Source organism: Ostrinia furnacalis, unplaced genomic scaffold (assembly GCF_004193835.3).
Source record: "Ostrinia furnacalis isolate ACB-3 unplaced genomic scaffold, ASM419383v2 OfSCF7316, whole genome shotgun sequence".
In the NCBI taxonomy this organism is placed as follows: Eukaryota; Metazoa; Arthropoda; class Insecta; order Lepidoptera; family Crambidae; genus Ostrinia; species Ostrinia furnacalis.
The window spans coordinates 283,229-307,955 of record NW_021137555.1 but is presented as its reverse complement, the minus strand read 5'-3'; the positions used below and the strand labels follow the sequence as shown (position 1 = coordinate 307,955).

General features: G+C 34.9%; 1 protein-coding gene across 1 annotated transcript in view; it reads right to left on the bottom strand.

Annotated features, from left to right (window-relative positions):
• Positions 1 to 24,216, bottom strand: part of Brms1 (breast cancer metastasis-suppressor 1-like protein) — a 123,654-nt gene extending 99,438 nt beyond the window's left edge. Inside the window, exons 1-3 of the mRNA XM_028319698.1 lie at positions 23,906 to 24,216; positions 22,724 to 22,874; positions 20,947 to 21,040 (exon numbers count right to left, since the gene is read on the bottom strand). Coding sequence (XP_028175499.1) covers positions 20,947 to 21,040; positions 22,724 to 22,874; positions 23,906 to 24,107 — 447 coding nt within the window. The 5' untranslated portion in view covers positions 24,108 to 24,216. The remainder of the gene's footprint in view (positions 1 to 20,946; positions 21,041 to 22,723; positions 22,875 to 23,905) is intronic.
• Between the last annotated feature and the right edge of the window lie 511 nt (positions 24,217 to 24,727).

Here is a 24,727-nt window from a genome sequence, read left to right as displayed (position 1 = left end):
TTAGCTATGTCAAATGTTTACAAAATACTATTACGTAAGAAGATTAGCGAATGCTCAGATTAATCATTAATTTAATAACATTGTTTAAATACTCGATTTAATACTTATCTAGTAGGTACATAGTTAACTATTATATCATAAACTTTCTTCTTCATTTTCTTATTTAAAATATGTATTTAATGCAATATGTGCAGGAAAATAGCAGTATTAAACTCAGAAGTTGTTTTAATTTTAGCTGAAAGTTACCAGAATAATGTATCATTGTAATGCACATACGTGAAACTTTGTTATTATGTAATAAAATTATAAATAATATACATACGTAATGTATGAATATAATATACGTTCATCGCGTGCGTCCTTTTTGTCAAAAAGTTACGTATTTTATTATTTATAGCTCGTGGTATTTTTCAAAGCAGTGCGGTATATTCGTGGTTGTAAAATTATAAGATTGTGCCACATTTTTAGAAAGTGTCTCGTGTTACTGCCACATTCTGCATATACTCAGCTTGAATTTTAAACATTTTACTTGGATACCTAAATCACACGTAGGATTCTTTTTGTTTTTAATACACGAGTAGGTATGTTTATGATAAGTATGGTCCCTCTGTAATGAAATTATCTTCCCTTCTTTTTCCACGACTTATTTACCTCTATACGCGCAATGTCTAGGTACTTCAAATAGCAATAACACCATTCTTGTTTTATACTTCTTAAATGTCAAGTTAATTGAAAAAAGCATGTCAAGGTAATAAAACCAAGCAGCTGCATACTAAATATTTAAAATGCCTTAGCACGCGCACTTGATAGATTTTTTCAATTTTTTTCAGGAATTGTATTTAAGCTTTCATAAAAAAAACTCATTAAAATTATTTATTTCTGCAAATAGGCTTTAAAAAAGCACTTTTACATGTCCCAGTATTAACCCTACCACTGCTTCAGGACAATAAATGGGCCAGTGCTGAGAAAAAGCAGCGCAAGAAACTTAGTCACTATTTCGAATTGCTATTGGACCATTTATCTAGTGTGATCTAATATCGATTCGTATACAATGTTGTAAGGAGTATTCTCTGGATCTACAGAACCGATTTTGAACAATATTTTACCGATAGAAAGCCACATAGGCTATATTAACCCGTAAAATTAACTCTTTGTAACAGAACTAAATTCCCCCAGACGAAGCCGCGGGTAAAAGCCAGCGATTTAGTATAAGAATTAGAGATCCATTCCAGATTAGAACGGTAAACCACAATAGTTACTTGATCATTATACCATCATAATACACAATGTGTTACGTTAGACTGTTGCAGAGGATTATTTTTATTTTTACTAGACTTTTGTCTAGTAAAATAAAAATATCTTTTAGGACAGAAAATATCTTACTAGCTTTTTTTTGGTTTAAAAAAAGCCTTTTTTGGCATTTTCATGATATTTTTAAATATGCGATCGTTGTAACTTCCATGTCCGGTATAATTGGGAGCAGCGGCAATTATGAATTTTCGCCAGATTGTCGAGCCTGCGAAGGCAATTTGTCACAGTTAAAACTTTTGTTTCGTTATTTTTGAAAATAAAATGGAAATGAAAAGCCAACCTTATTTAAAATATGTCGGTTTATAAAATGGAAAAACAAAAGTCCTCTACATAGGTAGGTTTTATGGAAAACATATATTTTAGTCTTACAGTACAAAACAAGGGTTACATCGGTACATGGTGACTATCAGCAGTTAGTATTAAAGGTATTTAAAAATGCATATGAGTAAAGGACATTATACAAAGTAGGTACCATAAGCATTTTTCAGTCCTTTCAGTTTTACTTGAGCTTTCAGCTGCCTGAATTTCAAAAGCTAGGTAAGAGTAGAGACATTTAACCTAGTACCTACTTAACTACATTGCGATGTTTGATACCAAAACGGTGACAGTAACTGGAAAAAATATTGCATTTGACCAGATAATTGACATATGTACATTTTGCACCGCCTTACTCTTTCTGCATGACCCGTGGTTGACTGGCAGAGAAGGCCATCCGGCATTAAGTCCGCCACAGTGTCTGTATGTATGCTAAAAGTTTAAATAAATAAATAAATGTACTTCAATAATATTGTATTTTCAGTGGTTGGGAACTTAGCTATTATGACAGCAGTCGTAGGTTCGATCCCGACACGATACAAACATGTATGTTTGAAAAATTTTATGCTGGTGAGCACTTGTTATGTATTAGAGTATTTCTCAAAAAAAATGTACGTAACGAAACAGTAGTAACGAAATAGTAAGGCCATAAGGCTTGTTATACATTGGCGAATTATTGTGAATGCTCTTCATTTATTCAATTCGAAATATTTGTAAGTATGCACCCAAATACGGGGTAATATTAAGGGGTTAGAAATAAAATAAGGGAGTAATCATTCATACTATTTTAATAAAATTATTTTTGTTCCATCATATTTATCCATTTTGAGTCGTTCTCTGTAAGCTTTTTGCCTTTCGGCATTGGTTTTTGGCGGCATTCCTAAAAAAACAAAAGAAGTAATCACATAAAAACGTAATCTAAATGATTTGATAATTTTTTGCTGGTGGCACTTCTGTAAAGCAGATAGTATTCAATCCTTTTGTTATTAACGCTCTATATTTTTTGAAATAAATTAAGTAGTGAATATTACTATGCTTAGTCAGGTAATAACAGTATACACTCAGCATTATGTTGTACTTTTTCGTAACGTAACGAAATTCGTAAAAAACGTAACGAAATATTAGACAAAATGAGATCAGAAACAAGTATTTTTTTGATAAAATTTGTTACAGCAAATATAAAAGCTTACTAAATGTTCGTACCACACGTATTACAAAAAATGGTTAAATGAAGACTTACCGTTCTATATAAAATCGCTGATTTTACTGCCTGTTACGAAAAAGTAATCCCACAAAACACACACGTTTTCACTAATTTTCGCGATAGATGTTATGGCGGAGACGTCAGGCCAACAGCCATTCAGAGTGCAGCTATTGTTGTCCGTGTAAAATAAATACGAAATTGTTCAGAAACCATGGGAAAGTAGAAATAAATCGTAACTAAAGAGTAAATAACGAAATAGTAAATGAGAGCGACTCATTTTGTTTTTTTGCTTTAAATTGCCAATTCATTATGACACCCCATAGAAAATCAATTTGATACAGAAACTGCGATTACTGTAGAACGATAATACTAAGAAATTTACAATAATTTAGTTACGTATCGCATTTTATGAAACAAAAATACATGAAAAAGCTAGGGTGGCAAACAGGTTTTTGTATGAAAGGTAAAAAAGGACTATTTTTAAAATATCTAAATATATGGTAATAAGTAGGATTATAGCTATAATTCTTCGTTATCTTAAAGATTAATATTCATCCTTCAAAATTGTGTGTGTGTTTTTTTTGTGTGATGATTTATAAATATAAAACTTTTGAACTGTTTCAAAGCACACTTTTTTTTTTCAAAATGTACATTTTTTTTGAGAAATACTCATTAACAGTATATTTAAAGAGTTTTGGATTAGATACACAGTAGGGCACGTTATTGTTAAAGTATAATAAGGAGAACGAGGTCAATTTGTTTAGAATTAGACCGTTAATCAGAATAGAAAGCGTGGCAACGTATTTACGGTTCTATCTATACTTAGAGGCTTTTGGGCCCCAACCCCAATTGTAATTTTTATGATACCCCGCTAGAGAGTAAGGTGACAGATACTAGTGCATCTGAGCTCGTTAGGTCTTGTTTAAACAAAATTACTACAAAATAAGTTCAACTGTCAAACGCAACAAAAAAAAGAAGTGACTGAGAAGCTTGTGAGAAACGCGAAAGTTGAAGAAAGTGTGTAGGTGCAGTGTAAACGAGGCCTACATAGCATTATACATAATTACATATAGCCCATGTAGCACATACATATCATTTATAGATACATGCTTTTTATTTGACTTTAGTCACACAAAGTAGACAGTCGTAAAGCAGAAAGCTAACGCCCGTATTCACAAACATTACTATGAGGTCTCACAGTGCGCGTGGACGCACAGGGTCACACACGAACCAATTACAGAGCTCTCAACGCTGTGCGTTCGATTTGCTGCTTCACTTAAGCAAGCATCGTTTGTGAATACGGGCGTTTATAGCAGCATAATTAATACGGTCTTATCTCTTCCAGACGACCTTAGGCAGGAGGTTTTATTTAGGAAATAAAACTCTATAGAACCTTGGGACAGCTATAAAACGGATATTACAAAGGCATCCACGGTTAATCAGCTCACTAATTGGCAATGCCTTGTTTAGTATTTCCCTAATTGCCAGTTAGATTTCCATTCTACATACCGCAATCGATAACAAATCGTTTCTGTTAACTGCTTAAGCGCTTAATAAAGACGTTAACAGAGCTAAGGCCTCTTTACTAACTACATCTCTCTTACCTATTTTATATTATAGTTCTTTTTTGCATGGTGACGATCAATGTGTATTAAAAAGTAATTAAACACACTTTCAATGATTAAAAACCAATTAGTGTTGGGCGTTGACACATTTTATGAAGCTAAAAATATCATTAAATCGTTTGTAATCATGCGGCGTTACGCCCAGCCCAATAACAAATTTTAATAGTCTGTATTTTAATCTGATGATTTTAGAAATATGTCATCAGGTATTGACCATTCAATAATATAATGCAATGCCAAGAACTGTAGCTCGCTAAACAAAGCCGTAAGGCCGGGCCAAATAATTGTCCTACATACAAACAATGGGCTAACACCTAACGAGCCACCTCGTCACTTCCTATCGGTCGGTTGCAAAACAAATGAATGAAACGGCCAATGCAACTTGCATTGATGTTTGTTTATTGCTTTACAAGAACGCTAATATTTGGATTTAGATGTTGAATTACATGTCTGAAAACATGTAAATAGGGCTGACAAAAATAATACAACTTGCATGGAATATTTGGTTCTCTTAGCCCTAACTTAAGCTCTTAAATTTAAGGAAAGAGAAGTAGGAGTTTGTGTCGTTATTATTTTATAACTTTTTTCATTTTTGTGTTAGTAAGTACACTTAGTTCATTACTTGGCTTGGAAGAGAGGTCTAAATCTATTTCTAGAAGTAAATAAATGCATACTTAAATACGTTAAAGCCTCGTGTTTTTCTAATAAGGATGCAATAAAAGAATAATGATAAGAGCTAATCACTGCATTAAATTAGCCTTCGTGCTCTAGTGATTGGAAAGCTACTTTCTCGATCCGGGTTCGTTTACCAGATGGGACATAAACTGCAGGCTTGAATGAAGAAATTAATTCTGGAAAATAATATGATTCCGTTATTCAAGGGCACTTCACGGCGTTTCGATTTGTTTTAATCAATTATGCGTCAATGCCAGTCTATTAGTCTTAACACCAGTGTGATCTTAGGTCCCTACAATAACACCAGCAACAGTTTGTGATTTTTTTTTGAAGGGACGCGCGCTGGTAGCTTGAGGAGCTTTTCCAGCTTCACCAGGCAGAGTGGCGAGTGCAGAAGGTACTCTAGCCGTTTGGCGATCGTCGGTCGCAGGCCGACGTTCGCGATCGGGCCGTATCGAGCGCATAAGGCGCCCGATCAGTGGCGAACCCAACTAGAGGATTGCCCACCGCGGTGTTGGACCAAAGTCCAGCCTACGGCGGGCTCACTCTAGTGGGCCCGATCCAGGGGACTACGGACGCGGCCTGAGGGCGCCACGGTAGGCTCGAACCTCGGCTCCGGTACATGTCTGTACCGTCCGAAATGGAAAGCAGGGCCTCGTACTCGAGTTTGTGATCTTAGCTCTTAAAACCTACATGATGTAGGTAGTCAGCATCAAATAGTGACATGGACATCCAAAGTACTCAAGAGTTCGCAACACGTCTTTGTTACAATTAATTGGATTAAGGTTGTGTTGTCAATTTTTGGTCACTTTGGATGTCACGAACCATTTAACGCTGACTGTTCAAGAAAGGAGTAGCCAGTTAATTGAGATTTAAGTACATACATGAATAAAGATGAAAACTTTGGAATTCAACACCAGTATCAAAGCGACAGACAATAGCTGCTGCTTTTATGACAAAGTCGTAATAGGATATCACGTTATGCTTTAGTCAAGCTGCAATTTTATTCTTCTATTGTGTGCCGCTGTAAGCTGTAATAATAACCCTGTTATTTATCTGTCAGGACATACGAGTGCATGGCTCTATCACATCGACCAGCACCAGTGCCTGACCAAACGTACGTACTAAAAGGGTTACACGGTTACACCATATAAAGCACTTTTTATGGACTGTCAATGTTTAAACTTCCATTGATTTTGTATAGCAAGGGAACCTACAAGATAAGGCTACTGAATGGTTGCTACGGCGACGTCCGGGAACTCGATTGACTAGTAAAATGTTTATTAATTTATGTTGCTAAAAGCTAATTTTACTGTTAACTGAAAACTAACTCGGTTTTTAAAACCAGAATGAAGTGCATTTAGGAATTATTGGTTAACAATGTCACTTATACAATTCGTGTAAATAAAACTAATCAAGCTAAAATGAAATAGCTATCTAATATCTTATCAATTAAGTCTAACAACAGCCGATTTTGCAAACAAAATTATATCATTCCAAGTGGGTTATGAACTCGGAAGATAAACCGAAACGTACATGTAGGATTGGGACAATGTAGTGCGTGTCATCGACACTAAGGCCATTCATGAAGGCGTGACGTCACATCCGGCCGCGCGCGCGCATTGACGCTCGCTTGACTTTGTATGTACTGTGCTGGGCAACGGAATGATTTTGTAGGGCTAAATACATACGAGTAATTAGTTATTTTTGAACTTTATTTACTAATTTAAACATTATCGCCATTTATAACGAAACAGCTACAACAAAATTAATAGTATCATGAAGTAGTTTCCACATTATCTTTTTAACCATCAAAAATGTGTTTACCTCATGGTCATAATTAAAAGCTTTTGTGAATAGGTACGTCATCATAAGCCATAAAACCAGATTTATTCAGAAAAACATAGATGACCACGTTAAATCATACATTCCCTCCGTTGTAAAACATGAGACAGACGAGGATGCCTGAAAATGACGTAGACGTAACAAATAAGTTATCACTGCCTACTCTATCAAAACTATCGCCGTGTACACTATGTAAAATGGATTCGATTTTATGGTAACCGCATACAATTTAAGTAAACTTGCAATACATACTTTTATCGTGAGTTATCTTAATATTTAGTTAGCGTCATAACGATACGTCAAGCTTTGCATACAATTAAAGCTGGGTTGCACCATCTTACTTTAACTATATCAAACGTCAAAAATCTGTCAAAATCCATACAAAAAACACCGGTTATCGTTAGTTACGGTTAAAGTAAGATGGTGCAACTCAGCCTAAGTGTTTAACTCCTCGTTTGAAGAAGAACGTCAAACAGACCGACTAATCATATCAAGCTAAACAATAGAATCCTATGTTGTTATAATAGATGCTATTTTGCAATTAATTGTGGTACAAGTCACAATATGTAAGTTTTCTACCGGATCCCTAAAAATGTGTTATTAGTCTGCTCTGTCTGGGATAAAAACATGTTCATAAAGTCAAGTCAATAGTCAAAAGAATAATAAAGATAGACTTGGAGGCGTGAAATAATCGAACGTGTTTGTATAGAGAACCTATCACGTCTCATGTTACTTTTAGGACTCTCCCAAATATAATATTTAAGTTTTTGGTATGTAATAAAGCGCATTTTGATCACGCGACTCGCAATATCTTTCTGTACCAAACTAAACCCACGCGGCTAATTTAATAACAGTAATTAGCCCTAATCGCCATGATATTAAGCTCCAAATTGGCCTAAGGTCGTGAATTATATGTCCCTTTCAAGCTGCAGTTGCGCAAAGGTCGCGGGCCCAAAATACTCCTGTAGCGAGGGGCGGGAGAAAAATATCCCCAAGGAATGTGCCCCGGGGCTCTCCCCTACGCAGCAACGGTTGCTACAGGGAGATTGTCTTCCGCGTTTAATGCGTTGTTTAACGGAATAATACAGCTAATTTTGGGCGTCTGTTATTACGTATATTCATTGGCTTTATAAATGACGTCATATCTATATTAGCTTTTGCGTTTAATTTAGTTTGTCACAAGACCGACTTACTTGAAACTTATCGTTTTATTTTGGCCTGTTACCTCAATATGTATAAAATGTACTGTCAATCTGATAAACAAACAATAATATTGTAATCCGTTCAGTAGTTTTTGCATCCATTAATTAATTTATTAATAACGCTTTATTAATTAGTTCAACTTCACATCCAGAGAATCTCGAAGAAAGTAAGTTTTATTGGTGATTCCTATATTGGACTATCCTATCACTATTATTGTATGAAAACGGCCGCGAGTTTATTGCAGCAAAAGTTAATATAATTGAAAACATGGAAGCCAAACCGCGAACTCGTATTCCTCCTCTACTTTATGAGGTTTCGAGAAAAAGTTTAAATATTTCATCAAGTTTGACGTGTTTACTATTCATAATATTGCCATGTTTGGTCAATCAAATATAGGTAGGTACTTACTACAGGGTATATTTTTTTACGTGTTAATGCAAAAGTTTGATCTAATTTACCTACTTATTTATGCTTACATAACATAGTCTATTATGTATCATTTGATATCGCCTCTTGTATTTGAATTAGGGTGAGTGTTTGTTACATTATATTCAGCCAGATCGATTGAGCTCTAGTCCGAATGCCTGAAATAGGTCGTCCTACGAAACGACTCGAAACGACCTATTTATCTTTTATCGAGAGCGAAGTACCTACTTAAACGAGAATAGACGTATTTTTATAACTTCTCCCCCAATTTACAGACTATAATTTCCATCCAATTTAACATAATATACGAAAGTAACGTAATAATAAGTTATTATTTATTACTAATCACGTTAAACAGAGTTTAGCAGATGAAACTTTTATTAGGCACTTAAAGGGTGTGATTTAGCTGATATAATTTTGTTTATAAAATCAAGTTTTTTTTTGTCAAAAAACCTATCACCCGCCCNGCTAGGTACCGTAAGATGACCAATTAGCTAAAATTCGATGCGTTAAATAGTACATTTCAACTGCCGTTTGTTATTTTCCGAGAGTTGATCAACTTCCTAGAAAATTGATCAACTTACGAGTCTTGTTATTTTCCGGTGACATATACAGTATACAGTATTCCAACTCGGCCATATTTTTGAAATAAATGTCAACAGTCGCGCGGTACGTCACAGTATGACAACATGCGATAGGGCTGCCCACCTACATTACCCAGTTTTATTACATCTGCCTACTTAGAATTTCTATCTAGTTTTGTGATTGTACTTTTTTATTTAGTTAGACAAACAAAATACTTTGTGAATGGAATAGGTTAAAAATGTGTGTTGTTTTGTGATTAGTAGATTTAATTTAGTAAAAACTACTTAAATAATTTTGAAACTTTAATAATCATAATGATCTGTTACTTTAATTTCGGGCGGGCGAAGTCGTGGGCAAAAGCTGGTTTAATACAATATAATTTTCATTTCAAATCAAACTGACTGAAAATCACAATTTGACTAGTTTTTGACCAATTTGACCGTAAATGACGGTCAGTCAAATTCAATCAGTTTTGTCATTTTTAACACTTGGCCACCGACGTCCATTCGGCACATTCGCGACACCCCCGACTTTTGCATACCGAGCGCATACCGAGATTTGAATTTCGAAAGAAAGTAAGTTCTCGTTTCGTCTGTTTATATGAAGTTACATTTTACAATACTGTATGATATTATTACCGTGGTTAAGCTTTTATGTATACAGCGTCAGTCACGATAAAGTGCACATATGAATTAAGGTGAAACTACACCTATTTTTATCGACAAAAAAGTGGTCAAAATGTTTTTGAATTTTATTTTTTATAGATTTTTTCTCTTCCAATTACTAATTGTAAAGTAAAACGTAATAACTTTTAAATTAAGAGGTATATCCTGATAAAATAAAAACAGTAATAATGCTAAATAACAGACGATACTTAAGAAATACTCAGAAAATGCCAACAAATAATAAAAAAATATACTTTTTGAAAAAAATCTGCTTTTAAATTCGTGTTTTTTTGGTTATTTGATAAATTTCCCAAAAAATGCCCCTATGACATGTGGTTTTTATTACTTTGTATTATTTTCTATCGTATTACCTTCGTAAAACCAAAAATCGATGGCTCCTACGTATACTGGCGTAAGTGAAAAAAGTAAATTTTACAGGAGAGCCATTTTAGTGGCCAGAACCATATTTTTGGGTCATATCTTCTGACCTACTAAAACGAATTTAATGAAATTTCACATTTAGCCTTAACATGTAATGCTTTTGCTACTGCTGTTATCAATTTTTATATTTTTCTTATATATTTTGAGATTTTACGCATTGCCCTTTTACGTCGGCATATTTCTATAATTTCATGTATATTATCAAAAATTAATACAATAAGCTGCGCACGCAGGTGCATTACCTTGAATTAATAGGCGTGATCCTGTTTTATCGAAATCGTCCCGTTAAGAGTATTTTTTCTCAAAATGTACTAATTCTAGTCAAAAAGTAATTAACTTAATCTTCAGAAAACTATTTCTAAGACAATGGTCTTTAAAAAGTCCTAAGTAAATCTACGAATACTTTATTTACTTTGCAACACTTAAATAATACTTTATCTATACTATTTAGTATTAAGTGAGCATACAAAAAATCTTAATTTAGTAAAATACGTTTTTTTTTAACTTAAGCTAAGAATAACTTAAGACCAAATTATCTAAAGAATACTTAACTTGGTTTTGGGTATTCTTAATTTGCTTAAGTAGCGCTCGATGAAGAATATAAAGTCTTAAAGAAAAAAATCTCTATTCTAAGTTAATTTGGTTTTAGCTTAAGTGTAAATTTAGATAGGGTTAAGACAAGTAAGATTTTGCCATTAATACCAATTGCTACTTGGGCGGTATGATATTAAAAGTAATTATTTAAGTATTTTAAAGTAAAGTAGGTACTAGTAGTTATTCTGTGGTTAATAAAGTAAGAAATGACTGTTAAAGTTTCCTACAAGATTTTTCCTCAAAAAATTCGTAAGTATACACCAGTCCCGAACGGGGATACCTTACGCCGCGCAGTCTGCCGTAAGCAGCTTACAAATAATGTCATTGCGAAGAGGTTTTCCTTCAGGCCCTGAATACGAAGCCCTACAGGGCCGCGGAATCAATACTCGGTACAGCCTTTATTACATTTTATATCTTGCACCTTGACCTTTGGGAATAGAGTGGGTTGATTTTGTGTGGGCGCTAGAGAAATGAGCTGTAGGATTATAGTTTTTAATTTCATTTTATTATCCTGTATTTCGTATTAACCCAAAGATCAAGCGGTCTTGAGACGGGTTCGTCTTAATACAAAGATAGAGGCCCTGAGACGGATGATTAACACTTTCAGTGAATTGATTCATAAAAAGTAACAAACTGTCCCATAGATTTGTATGATAAAGAAAATCCTACGTCACTAGTTCGCGAACTATTTCAAAGCTATTAAATATCGAAATAAAGAAATATGTGTATGAATTATTCATTAATGATGTCGACTACCCAATAGATTCCATTGTGTCTCGATTTATGGAATCACTAGATAGATGGAATAAGGTTTTCATTTAATTTAGTGTTTAATGGGACTTAGGTATGTCTAGGAATAGAAATCGAATCTTGGGTAGTAGGTATTTCATTGTCTTGTCAGTATCTTACGATAATATCAGGTCTATAAAGAATCAACTTTTTATTTATTGTCTATTACAATGTCTGTAGTAGGAATTCATATCCTCCATTTGGTACCTACATTAGAGAGAGTTGTCCTCCTGCTTTGAAGACTAAATGACCTCATGATGATGATTAATACGGTTCAGAGGTTTAGACATTAAAAGGTAACAAAAAGAAAAACAGATTGTTTTCCCACAATATTAATAAAGATTGTCTGAAGGTGGAGTCTGACGTCAACTGAAACGATGACGCAATGCGTTGAAGTCTTTTGTCCAACGCCCTGCTATGCAGAAGACTAAGTATTCCTATACCCCAAAGATAATAATATTATAACAAGATTTATCGAATTTTAACAAACAATTCCTTCAGTGTTACATTTTGGACAAATTAATACTTAATTACCACACATCCGACAGCCATTACCTACGTAGAAGTACAAAACTAAACTTAATTGAGTTATAAAACGTGTTAAATATTTCAGGTTATAGTAAAAACAGAAAATAATAATAAAACTAGTAGGTACTAGTACTATATTAGGTATTTCAATACATCGTAATGGGTATTGAAGCAGATACCAAAATATTGCGCAATCGATTTTCTAGTACACGACAGTCAAAAGTATTTTAATTCTTGTATATCTAATGTAGGATTATTAAATAAATTTAAAACATTTCTATAAAAGTACCTATTTTTATTATTAATTACCCATTATAAAATAGTTATTTTTTCGATTTCATGTTCGTGTTTCTTTGTTAGCAAAGTAATTAAATATTTATTACTTTTTTTTATTATGTTTTTGCTTAAAACAATAAAAAAAGTTAAGAAACAGTCAAGAACATACAATATTATGTTCTACGTAGGTATGTTACAAATCATGAAACACCTAACCACAAATGATGATAACAACTTATTTATCATAATAAATCGCATAAAAGTACCATTTATCATTGAAAATAAAGTTTAAACTAATGATCTCTACTAAGATGTTAGTTTCGTCATGAAAGCGATGATTTTAATAACACGTGTCAGTCCGTCATCATGATTCGAGTAATCATTCGCTCAAAGTATCGTATCAAGCTGTGCGTGCAGACTGCCTGTAAGATACTACTAGCGCCATCTGTTATCGGTGACCGCAAACGCAGACTACCGGTCGCGATACGTAGTGCTACAAAACTGCTACAGACTACAACGCTACGTAGCACGGGCTTTGTACGCGGCCATGTAGATGGGATTGCTATGTTGTAAATAAATGCAACAGGCTTGGGATAATAATGATTTATGAAGTAAATAAACAGGAATTATGTCAATTGCTTGTATCTGGCATTTGAATTTGTTAGAATTCATTAAAAAAATAAACAGGAAAGTGTTTTATTAACTATGCTGTAATAAATGTACTTTATGATTACTTTGTTGCATAACAGGCGATATGATAGCAAACTTGGCGGCGCACTGTAGTAAACGAGGCGAAGAAAATCAGCAAGACCGAGCGAGATCAAACGCGAAGCTCAATACCGAACGCGATGGAGGACTGTTGTGGACGCCCTCTGCCCCATCTATCTAGGGCAAATCTAGGGGACATCGGTCTTTAGGTCATGATTACTTTATTATTTTAAAAGAATTATTAATATTGTAGTGTTGTTTCGGAAGGTAATACTACCACGCTATACAAAATTCCGTATAAAATACTCCAAGTCATGTAAGCAACAACATAATAAACTCTTGCTATAAAGAATATATTCATGAATTATTTCAAACCCGTTGCCGCATCCTGTATGTAAATTAAGAAGTATTCAGTGAATTTTCTTGCGATTTAATCATCATTATGTTTGTATGCGATTTAGAAATCGTCAGCTTTAGGAAGGAAAAAAAATGTGTGTTAAATACTGTTAAACATTCATACACTATGTGGTTTTGTAAGTACATAACTAACTTACCTCGTCGCCTATAAAGTTCAAGAAAGTTATACTTCACTTACCTTGTGGTTGGTGTGTCACAAAGCAAACGCGTTTGGATTATGATGAACAATAAAAATTAGCATACATTTTATGAATAGAAGTTTAAATAACTGGCCACTTAAAGTCAACTTAATAATATTTTGCGTGTGCTTTTGTTTTACTAAATCTGTGCCGTCTGTTCCACAGATAGGCAGACCTCTTTATGAAAAGCTGTTAATTTTGAGCATACCTGTTTTAAACCATTATATTGCATTTTTTACTATACAATTATCACTCTCACGGGTAAATATCTGTTCACCGTTATATGCATAGCTGGGCACCGTTAATCAAATAGTTAACTTCGTTAATCGTTAATCCGTTACTAAAAAAATTAACTTCGTTAAACGTTAAAACGTTACATTTCGGAAGATTTAACGCAAGTTAACGTTAATCGTTATAACGGATTAACGATTAACGTTAACTTGCGTTAAATCTTCCGAAATGTGATATTAAGACGAATAAAATACCAATAAATTCGAAAGCTTGTATCCTCTGTAGAATTTATTCCTCTTTTATGTTTGCGCTACAAGCTTTCCAAATTATTTGAACCTTGCATAATATAAATTGTGGATTTTTAACATAAAAGTTTAAAAAAAAACATATGATGTACATTACTATAAAAACTACCAACGAAAATTGTTTTGAACGAGATCTAGTAAGTAGTTTTTTTTTATTACCTCGTAAATCGTAAATCGCTTACCTATTACCGCGTAATCTTTCATACAAATAACTCAAATTTAAAAAAAAAAAATCAATGGTACGGAACCCTTTGTGCGTGAGTCCGACACGTACTTGGCCGGTTGTTTTTTCGTTTTAGTACAACTGCATTTCAGAATAAAAGCTTGTTTTTAAAAAAGTTTTTTAAATTATAATTTTATTATACAAGTCAAATCCAACAAACCCAAACTCGATAAATTTCCTCCGTTTCGTTTAGGAATTCCAGAGAGCAGAAATAACAGGAGTAGCAGCGCACGTTTATTTCCNCGCCGTTTTATTTAGGAGTTTCTATGGCCGCCTCCTGACTCAATCATCAGACCAGTTCAATGGTACCATAACTGTAGGCGATGTAGGTCGATGGGTGAACGTAGGTGATAAGATGAAATGAAAAGTCTAGGTAGGAATATTGAAAATGCGGCGCGTCCGGGTGTGCGCACAAGTACGTTCGCAGATCACGAGAGTTCGACGACGAGACGACTGGCGGCTCTCGGCCGCGTGTGCGGCGCGGTGAACCGCTAGAAGCTTCTGACCATAAAAGGATAGAGGCCTCCGGCCAATCAGCGGGCCGCATTGCTAACGGCTAGCTTGAAATGTTCTAGGCGCGCGATAATAATATTACCTACGCGCGCACCCAAATTCGCTTCTTATTATTTAATGATCCAAAAACACATACACACAGTGTAAGTTCGACATAATGGTCAATAACAGTGTACATTATTATTATTACGATGTAAATATACTCATAGGTTATTAAACATAAAAATACCTCTGCGCTTGCAAAAATCTTTTATTTCAAACGTAGCAACGAAACGAAGCAAAAAAGTTGACCGCGCTAGTGTTGTAAGTAAGAACCTCGAGTCATAAAAGTCTTTGTTTCGAGACTTGAGTTTATTTTTAAGACTTCACATGAATCATTGAGCCTTCCGAGTCCTTTCGAGTATTTTAAGTTCTTTGAGCTAGACTGAATTATGACATGAACTTGAGTTGGTGTCTACTAATAGGCAATAATGAGTGATTTCATATCATCATCCGTATGTTATATCCTGATTGAAAATAAAATAAATCGCACAATACAAATGTAATATCAATCAAATTGCATTAAACGCAAATAATCGAATCAGAAGTATCCATCTAAAGACTGACGATTTTCTTAATCAAAAAGTTAAAACGGTCCAATAAAATAATAAACACACAGTCCTTATTCATTGCTATTTTATTTTCTTCAAACTTTTAATAAGTAAGATTCCAAGACTCGAGTGTCGGTATCGTACAACACTAGCCGGCGCAGCAAACGAACTTGCCGCCGCCTTTAGACACGTGCCGCCGGCCGCCGGCTAGCGCAATGTACAGTCACCAAAATAAAATTAAGAAATGCAACATACTTTTTTTTACTATTCAAATTAAAATTGTGTTTATTGTTAAATCATAGGTACATAAGATAGGTCATAAATAAATACCAAGTTGGAAAATGATTCGGAAATTTTATTTAACTAATTAGGTTTATTATTTTATTTAACTAATTTAACTAATTAACCTACCTCATCTACTTTTCTATTGTAATAGAAATGATGACATTAACGATTAATTTAAGAACGGACTTTGACTTAGGATAATTGGAATATCAATACAAACAAATTGAAGAGTTTTATTTGCTTCAATAGTCTAATTTAATGTTTCTACATAAATTGACTAGGCCATTGAATTACATTCACAAAACAGTAAGTTTGATTAATTTTTAATTATTATCTGTTATAGGATATTTTACCATGAAATACTCAACACTACAATTTAGATTAGAATCAATTGAAATCGAAAGCAAGCAGATAAAATAATAAATAAATAAGTTTATTTTTTGTCGACTGTACGCCTATGCCAACTTTTCGGCTTTTGCTTTTGCTTTTGTGTCAACAAAGGGCGTGCGGCTTATCGGCATTTGTCGGCGCGTGCGCTTTGATTTAATTCAGTTTTTGACTAGCTTTCTTGTGTGAAGGTGCGTTTTGTAGTGCTCGTTAAGTGAACTATGACGCACAGGTGCACAAATGCAAATAAATTTACTAAGACGCGCCTTAAAAATCATGGCCTTTGCTGGTTGATTTTTCGATGGTATCGTGAATCCATTTTGCTGTGATCAACATAAGATAATAAGGATAGACAACGATATGAGAGTAGGCCTGCAACATTGAAGTGATATCTCGCCCAATCAGTTGATCAGCTAATCGGCTATCAGCTGTGACGACTGCTGTGAGGCCTGTGAGTTGTTATGACGTGAGTGTAAACAACAAAAAAGTGTGCAGTGGTAGTGATCGTTATCTGTGTTGTGTCTCGTGTTCCTGTGCAAAATGAATACACTACAGCTTTGTTGTGTGAGTAAAAAAAACAGCATGTTCCATTATGTAAGACGCAATGAATTTTTATTTTTGCCAGAAAATGTAACTTTGTAAAATCATTATAAAACACATACCTACTGAAAATTTGGTGAACTTGTTCAGTGTACCGTATAGATGCCCCCATTAAACGGAATGTAGCTAGTTTAGAAGGACCCTGTATAGCCTACATTCAGGCACCATCAGTTACATATTCATACAAATAAAAGGCAAATCTAATAAGATAGTAAATTAGTTTCATAAGTAGCCATTTTAATTAATAATATTTATATCTAGCTAAGTTGTACCTACTCTAGGTGGCCATCGTCAACAATAACATTGCATTGTCATCGTACTTAAATAAGTATACCATACAGCTTAATCGGTTGAGAACTGAGGTGGAATTGTGTAAATCAATCGTAATCATTTGACAGTTCATAACGTACGATAAAGTCAGTTATACAAAGCGTTTGACAGAATAATCGTAAGTTATGAACTGTCAAATTATAATGATTGCTTTACACAATTCCACCTCTGGTCTTAAATTCAGTTGTAAATAAATAAAAAAATGCATTTTAATATATCGTTGCGTTAGTGATCTGATTACAAAAACTGTTGCTTTGGGTTCTGGAAGTTCTGGAAGCCCGAACGTACTTATCAGAACGCGTTTTTCAGCGTGCCTGCATGTATCTTTTTGATAAATAGTAGGTACTGGATTAACGATTAACGGACTTAGGATACTTTAACGGAAGTTAACGAGTCCGTTAACAATTTTTAAAGTTAACTTAAAAGTTAATCAGTTAATAGAAATGTTAACTTCGTTAATTAACGATTAACGGATTAACGAGTTAATGCCCAGCTATGGTTATATGTATAAGTTTTTGTTGTAAAATCCCGTGAGAGTGATAATTTTATAGGTATATCACGTCATTTTCGCCTTGAGTCGTAATTAAAGAAGGCATAATAAAAAAAATTTTGACTGATCTATTTGTTATTAGACTTAATTATTTATTTTGAAGGTTTAAAAAATAGAATATGAAAACAAAAAAAAACTAAACGTAGGTACAATGGGTTTAATTCCAATGAAAGTTGTGCGCGACAACGTTATTAACATTGGGCACAAAGCCGGCCCATTTTCTACAAATCAATTCAAAAACATTTACAACTCAGTTTTCCATGAAAAAGCAAACTTCTGCGCCATAACGTCTTCATTAAACAGTATCTATTGAACGAATCAACTCATTCATCACTGGGCCATGAAAGGCGCGCTTTGTTGCTTTGGAATAGCAATTCATTGTGCCGCGAAGGATAAGCATTTCTAAAAAGTTGCGTTTCAATTTCCCTTGTACTTCACAAATGAGCCTAATGAATTTCTTGGCCTAGAACAGAAAAATAAATTGTCTTGGATTTCAAAGCTAAGTAAATAATGCAACTTTGGACCCCTACTGTCAAGGCCTTTGGTACTCTTGGGTGAAATTGCATACAAAATATAAAAAAGCGTATTGTCAGCTAACAAATGACGTATAAATTGTTACGGGGCACGACGGGGAACTAAACTAAAAGTCTGAAAATATTTAATAAATCATCAATTATTTTCATCATATTTCACATGTTAATACCAGCCATATAACTTTAAAATTTTGACAAAAAGTTACACATTACCTTTTTCTAGGATTTCCATTGTTAAACGCACTAGTTTTAAATACAATTTATAAACAAAACTTTATCTAAACCAAGCAATAAACTTAGGACGCGCTGATAGCAACCGTTCTTAGGCATGTAATCATTGACTTCTGACTCGCAAAAGTATACCAATTTGTTAAGAAACATGTTGGAACTTTATTATTTTCTAAAACTAGAGGTTTTTAACTACCTACCTGCGTAAATAAAAAAAGATTAATAAACAACAAATTTTTTTGACTTTTGACCTCTGCCGGGCCTTCTGTGCTACGCTTCTATAGATCCAGCGATTAACAGACTCAGTCATCGCCTGAAGTATGGAAGCGGCACGGGAGGGGTGACATAATGAGGGCTATCGTTTTTATACTTAACAGTTGGCACCCCTGGCGATTGACAGGACCTTACTCTACAGTGGCGCCATCTTGATGAGTGCAAATGCGATAGTCCTCCTACCACTATAGCGCTCACCAGTTGGTGCCACTGTCTTCGCTACTAGCAAGTGACAGGACCTTACTCTACAGTGGCGCTAACTGGTGAGCGCTAAAACGATAGCCCTCATTATTATGATGTGACGACAGGTCATACCGGCATATACAGCGTGGAACCGATAAGTGATCTCACGCGATTATTTCTAAACTATACAAGATATCAATAAACTAGTTACTGATCCTGAAAGTTCTTCATGAGCTCTATCAAACGGTATTAATAATAGGTTACATAATAAACTGGATCTATCCGAAAATTCAATGTTTCCAGCTTCCATACATTTGGTAAAGTCACATTATTTTAAAAACTACACATGATATCGTAAAACTGATTACTAATTCTAAAAGTGTTTCACAAGCTCTATCCAATGGTATCAATAATAAGTTACAGAATAAACTGGATCTATCCAAAAATTCAATGTTCCCTCCTTCCATACATTTTGTACTACCACATTCATGACACTTATCTCTTGACAGTATTATAGCAAGTAAAGCCTAAAACCAATGTTTTCCAAGAATAATTTAAAATAGGAATACAATTTACGAGTTCATTTTAAGAGTTTGAATAAAAAAAAATACACTTTCTTATCTAATTTAGTGTGACTGGCATACATTTATTAGTATGGAAGTTAATTCTGTAACCTATTATTGGTACCGTTTGAAAGAGCTCTTGAAGCACTTTCAGGATCAGTAATCAGTTTTTCAATATCTTGTATAGTTTAGAAATAATCGAGTGAGATCACTTAACATTTCCACCCTGTACATCGTTTCATCCACGAAGACGCGCCCCACCACTTTTTGGTCGAGGGAAGCGCGGGGTGCGGGGAGTTTGATCCGAGCAATCCGTCATTATTGTAGTGTGCGTGTGCACTCATGGATACTGTCATGTCTATGGATGACGTCTCCATAGAAACACATTGTTTAATAATAAAAAATAAAGGATTAGCGGAATGCTGTATTATTTAGTAATTGGCGACGTTGGACATGGAAATAAATAAATTAAAACGACCTAGAGCAGCCTTGCAGGGCAGCCATACAGAATATTGTAAGTTCGTTCGTTCGTTTTAGCCGAAAGACGTCCACTGCTGGACAAAGGCCTCCCCCAATATTGTAAGTCAGTGACTGAAATCTCCGACGAAGGGTTACATTACGAAACTCCCCGCACCCCGCGTTTCCCTTGACCAAAAACATGGTGTGGCGCGTCTTCGTGGATGAAACGATCTATACAAATCTTAAATCGCTGATGACGATTGACCTTTACAAAATCACACTCCGTGCCGCTCCCATAGCTCAGACACTGAGTTAGGCGCTAGATCTATAACAAATAAACATCAGTCTTCAACCAAATACATTTAAAAATAACATACAGAGAACCTCCTAATTTTTTTAGTCGGTTAAAACACATAACGATGAAGCTTTCACAGGTCCTTTCCTAATCCTATTTCTTCAATTTTAATTAGTTTCTGAAACTATTTCATTCTTCCCGTTTCAACAGCGCGGATTGCCATAAAAAAGCTTTGACAGTTCTAAGTTCTTTGTAACTAAAATGACACACCACAAATTCGATGTAAACTGAAATAATCAATCTTAGGATTGTTGAATTTAAATGTTTAGTTAGAAAAATTATAATAATAAAGTCTGCGATCTTGAGGTCTGTTAGATTTTTACTTTAAAATGTCGTTAGACAGACCTAAGACCTCTCTGTAAGTATGATAATAATACATTCAACTCTCACTGGAATGATTATATTCACAGAAAAGCAAATCACGTCATTCAGTGCATAGCGCTTTTCTTTCGAGTACGCATCAGTTTTTCGCTTTAAGAAAGCATCAGTTAGTAAATTCTTATAATTTAATTTATGGATAGTTTAAGCTGAACTAATTAATCATAAACTTACCTTATAATGCTGGTGAGCGGCCTGCTCCTCAGCCTCGTACTTGTGTTTGATGTTCTCGATGCGGTACTGCTTCAGGATGCCGGCCACTTCGATTCTGCAACAAATTAAAAACTTAATTTTACACGACACTGGCTGATATTGTGCAATTAGAAGAAAAAAAATACACGATATTTTGTTCAAACATGGGAAAAACAAAAGACGGCTGCCAGCCGCGCGTAATACGAATAGCTTTATGAAAACGAAAAAAAAACAAAAGACGAATAAGCGCACTATTTTATGACAGATACAAAACACACATCTCACGCGTGCGACGCCGAATTTATTGACATCGTTCTTTTCACTAACAAACTGTGAGTAGGTATAAATAAATGGCAATAGATACTAGAAAAAGCTTCCACTGAACTTTAGGCAAGTACTTAAGTCTGAAGATATGACACTACTAGCTTACCAATACCATTCAAATAAATCAAAACATTTTTTATACTTGTTAGAGCTCCAGTTAAAAACATCAAGGGCCTTATTACAAAAAAGTTTAAACATGTTGAACATTAGTTTACTTTGACTTTGACCAAAACTTAAATGTGGATAAGCTAATGCAAAAACTCTCGCAAACGCTTTTAAAGGAATAGAGCCTATTAGATCGATTTTAAATTATTCAGTGTTTACTTGTTGTTTCAGTTTCAGAATAATCGGAAGATATTGGTAACCTTCAAAGAGGCGAAAGCATGTTCGTTTAATTAATGGACTCTTCTCGGTTTAAGGATCCTGCATTGGGAGGGATTATAAGAACAGACTACAACAATAACAAAATATAGACACATTAAACCCTCAATCGAAAATAGAATCGAAGTTAGAAGGTGAACAATTTCTGCACTTTAATTAGTTGATTAGGTCGTCGTGTCATCGCACCCTCTAGCTATTGTCTTTCGAGTGTCGTAGTTTTGCTAGCGCCCGCGCAACGTCAACGCAACACTGGCTCAGCAGGGCTACTCCGAAACGTTCGTAGTTTCGGGTCTATCTAACACCCTCGCTCATGCTAGCATCTCGCTTTGCGTGAGAGGGATGGCAACATTCGAAATTTCGGATAACGGGTTCGGAATAAACCCGCAGCGCGGCAGGGTCGCCACAATGCCAATGCTGAGCAGCTGCCAAACGCCAGATCTAAGCAGTGCTGGCGTCGCATCATCGTGGTACCAAGGCAACGTTTTTTTCGTACAAGTAACGTAATTACCTCACCCCGATGTTGCGTTACTGACTGCTCGACGCTGCGTAGGCGCAAAAGGGACAACGACATACGAACGAAGCTAGTGTGGGGGAGGTCTTAGACAGGTGGGCTAACGTGGCGCTTTCTGGTGCGTGGTCTCAAGATATTTTCTTGCTTATCACCACTTAAGCTTGTTACAGCAATATTAAGGTCTCAATCTCAAACATTGTTTAATCTCAATCAATCAGACAATTAGGTCAAGGGCAGTGGTTTGACTTTGAAATAAAGAAAAGAAAGGCATTATTAAACCCAATTTAAATAACCCAGCCTAAATATAAAAACATACAGATGTCAATGTCCAATGAAAACACTAAATTCATTCGCATCAGCAGTTGGAGAGACGATGTTATGTACACTTAAATTTCTTTAACATTAGAATTCCAAAGAAACTTCCTCATAATTGTGAACTTCCATAGTGTTTTACTATAAATCATACTTATCCATATAATAAAAAGCATAACATTTAAAAACAGTACTTAAACTTGATTTAATAAAACCCATTTTCCAACATACCTAACCCGCATGTTCTCTTGCAGCCTGCGTAAGGGCCCCTGGTACTCCTGGGACCTCCCACCGCGCACTTCGGCCAGCTGATACTCAACGTGCTTCACTCTCTCACAGTACAGCTGCTCACGGAGAACGGTGAATTGACGCTCGAGGTTCGCTGAAAAGTATTATAAGATCTTTGTAAGTTTACATGATAATACAAGGATATTTAATTATTATTACTGACGGGATTGCTACCATGTAGCTTAATTATAATTATGTTAGTGACCATGACAGTTTAAAACAAGGATCTTTGTTACACAGGCACAGTTACATTTTTCAAAATAATAATAGTGAAATAGAAATTTTACAATTATGGGCTTTTTAAGTGACCCATATGAAAACAAAATTTCTGTTATGTGTTACCATAGGGGTCACTTAAAAATTAGGTATTGATGGTGAAAACGGGCATTAGAACCTCTGGTCAGATATTTAGGTTATTTATTAAGATTCTAGGAAACTAATCAATGAAGGAATCATTAACAAAGCATGGGATTCCATAGCCAAAATATTATGTTTTGCAAAAATATTGTAGCTTTAATATCTTGCTAAAGCTCTAAAAGTCATCTAGAGTGTTGGAATATAATAAAAATAATAACTGAATTTGTCACTTCCTTATTCATTTATGTTGGAACTAATTATGAATGGTGTCAATGGATCTGAATCCATCCTTAGCCTAGACCTGAGGTTGCAAGCTATTGTTTTATAATAAGAGAGTTGGTTGGTTGGTTAAATATTAATGAAAACTTTATGTTTTAACTGTTGAAGTAGATGACAATACCATTGATTTAATCATATGACTGCCAGATTCTGGTAACCAGCACAACAAATTCAAATACCAAGTAATGTTTCTAGGAAAAATGACTTTTACAATAAACGCTAAACCTTGCAAAACCAATCAAACAAATCATATTCTCATACATTTTGACAAATAGACAAAAAGTAGGTTACTAAAAATATCATCTGACCCAAACTTCACAAAAATGATGACAAAATAAATAATTTCAGACTATTTATATAATTTATAACAGTCGATAAGAAGCGAAAGATCAAAAATATTTGTCTATTTTGGTGCAAATTAGCACAAGACTTGACACATAAACCTAAATGTTTGTAAACATAACCTCAACGCTGAGCGTCGATACCAACCTAAGTTGTCCAGGCACTCGTTCCTGCGCCGCTCGCATTCACTCTCGTCCATCTCTGAGGAGTCATCAGAGTCGGGTTCATCAGCTTCCTCAGCGCTGGAGTCCCTATCAGGCCCTCGGGAGGATCCCCCAGATCTTTCAGTATCTCCTCCAGACATGTCTCCGTCACCGTCACTATCACCTTCTACCTTCATTGAAGGCATTTTCGACCACTCAATTTAGAAAAATAAAGCAAGGTAATTGCAATTTTTTGGAGAAAGGAATCAGTTTACGATTTTGTGACTTTCCCTCGAACTCGAAGATGAAACGTCAAACTCGGATTGTCAATTGTCAAAGTCAACGTCATCAACGTCACACTTATATCCGTGATCGGTCCGAATTCTCTCTTCACATATTTTATTCAAGGATAAAACATTTTTTTAAATTAAATCGGACTACACTATAATTTTGAAAAAAACAATCAAGCTCATTTTAGCTTCTAATGAATGACTAGAGTTGAATCTGTCCTAAAAAATTGCGTAGATTCTTCCTTACGAAATCCTTGCATGCAGTAGGTACCTAGTAAGTTTAACCCGCCTGACAAACGTAGGTAAGTATTATAAAATCGTAAACGTTCTTTTCATTTGCTGTTTTACGGTGAGTTCAGGGCCAGGCAGGGTATCACTTTAGTAATAAAAACTGGATAGGCCTAGGCCTTCTTCAGTCCTCCCCGACCCGTTGCGTTGCGCTACTATTTACCCTACAGCGCCAGAAGGAGGGTTATGTTGTTTGTCGTTGCGTTGAGTGGATTCCGCGCGCGGAATTTGTACAGTATTATGGTAAA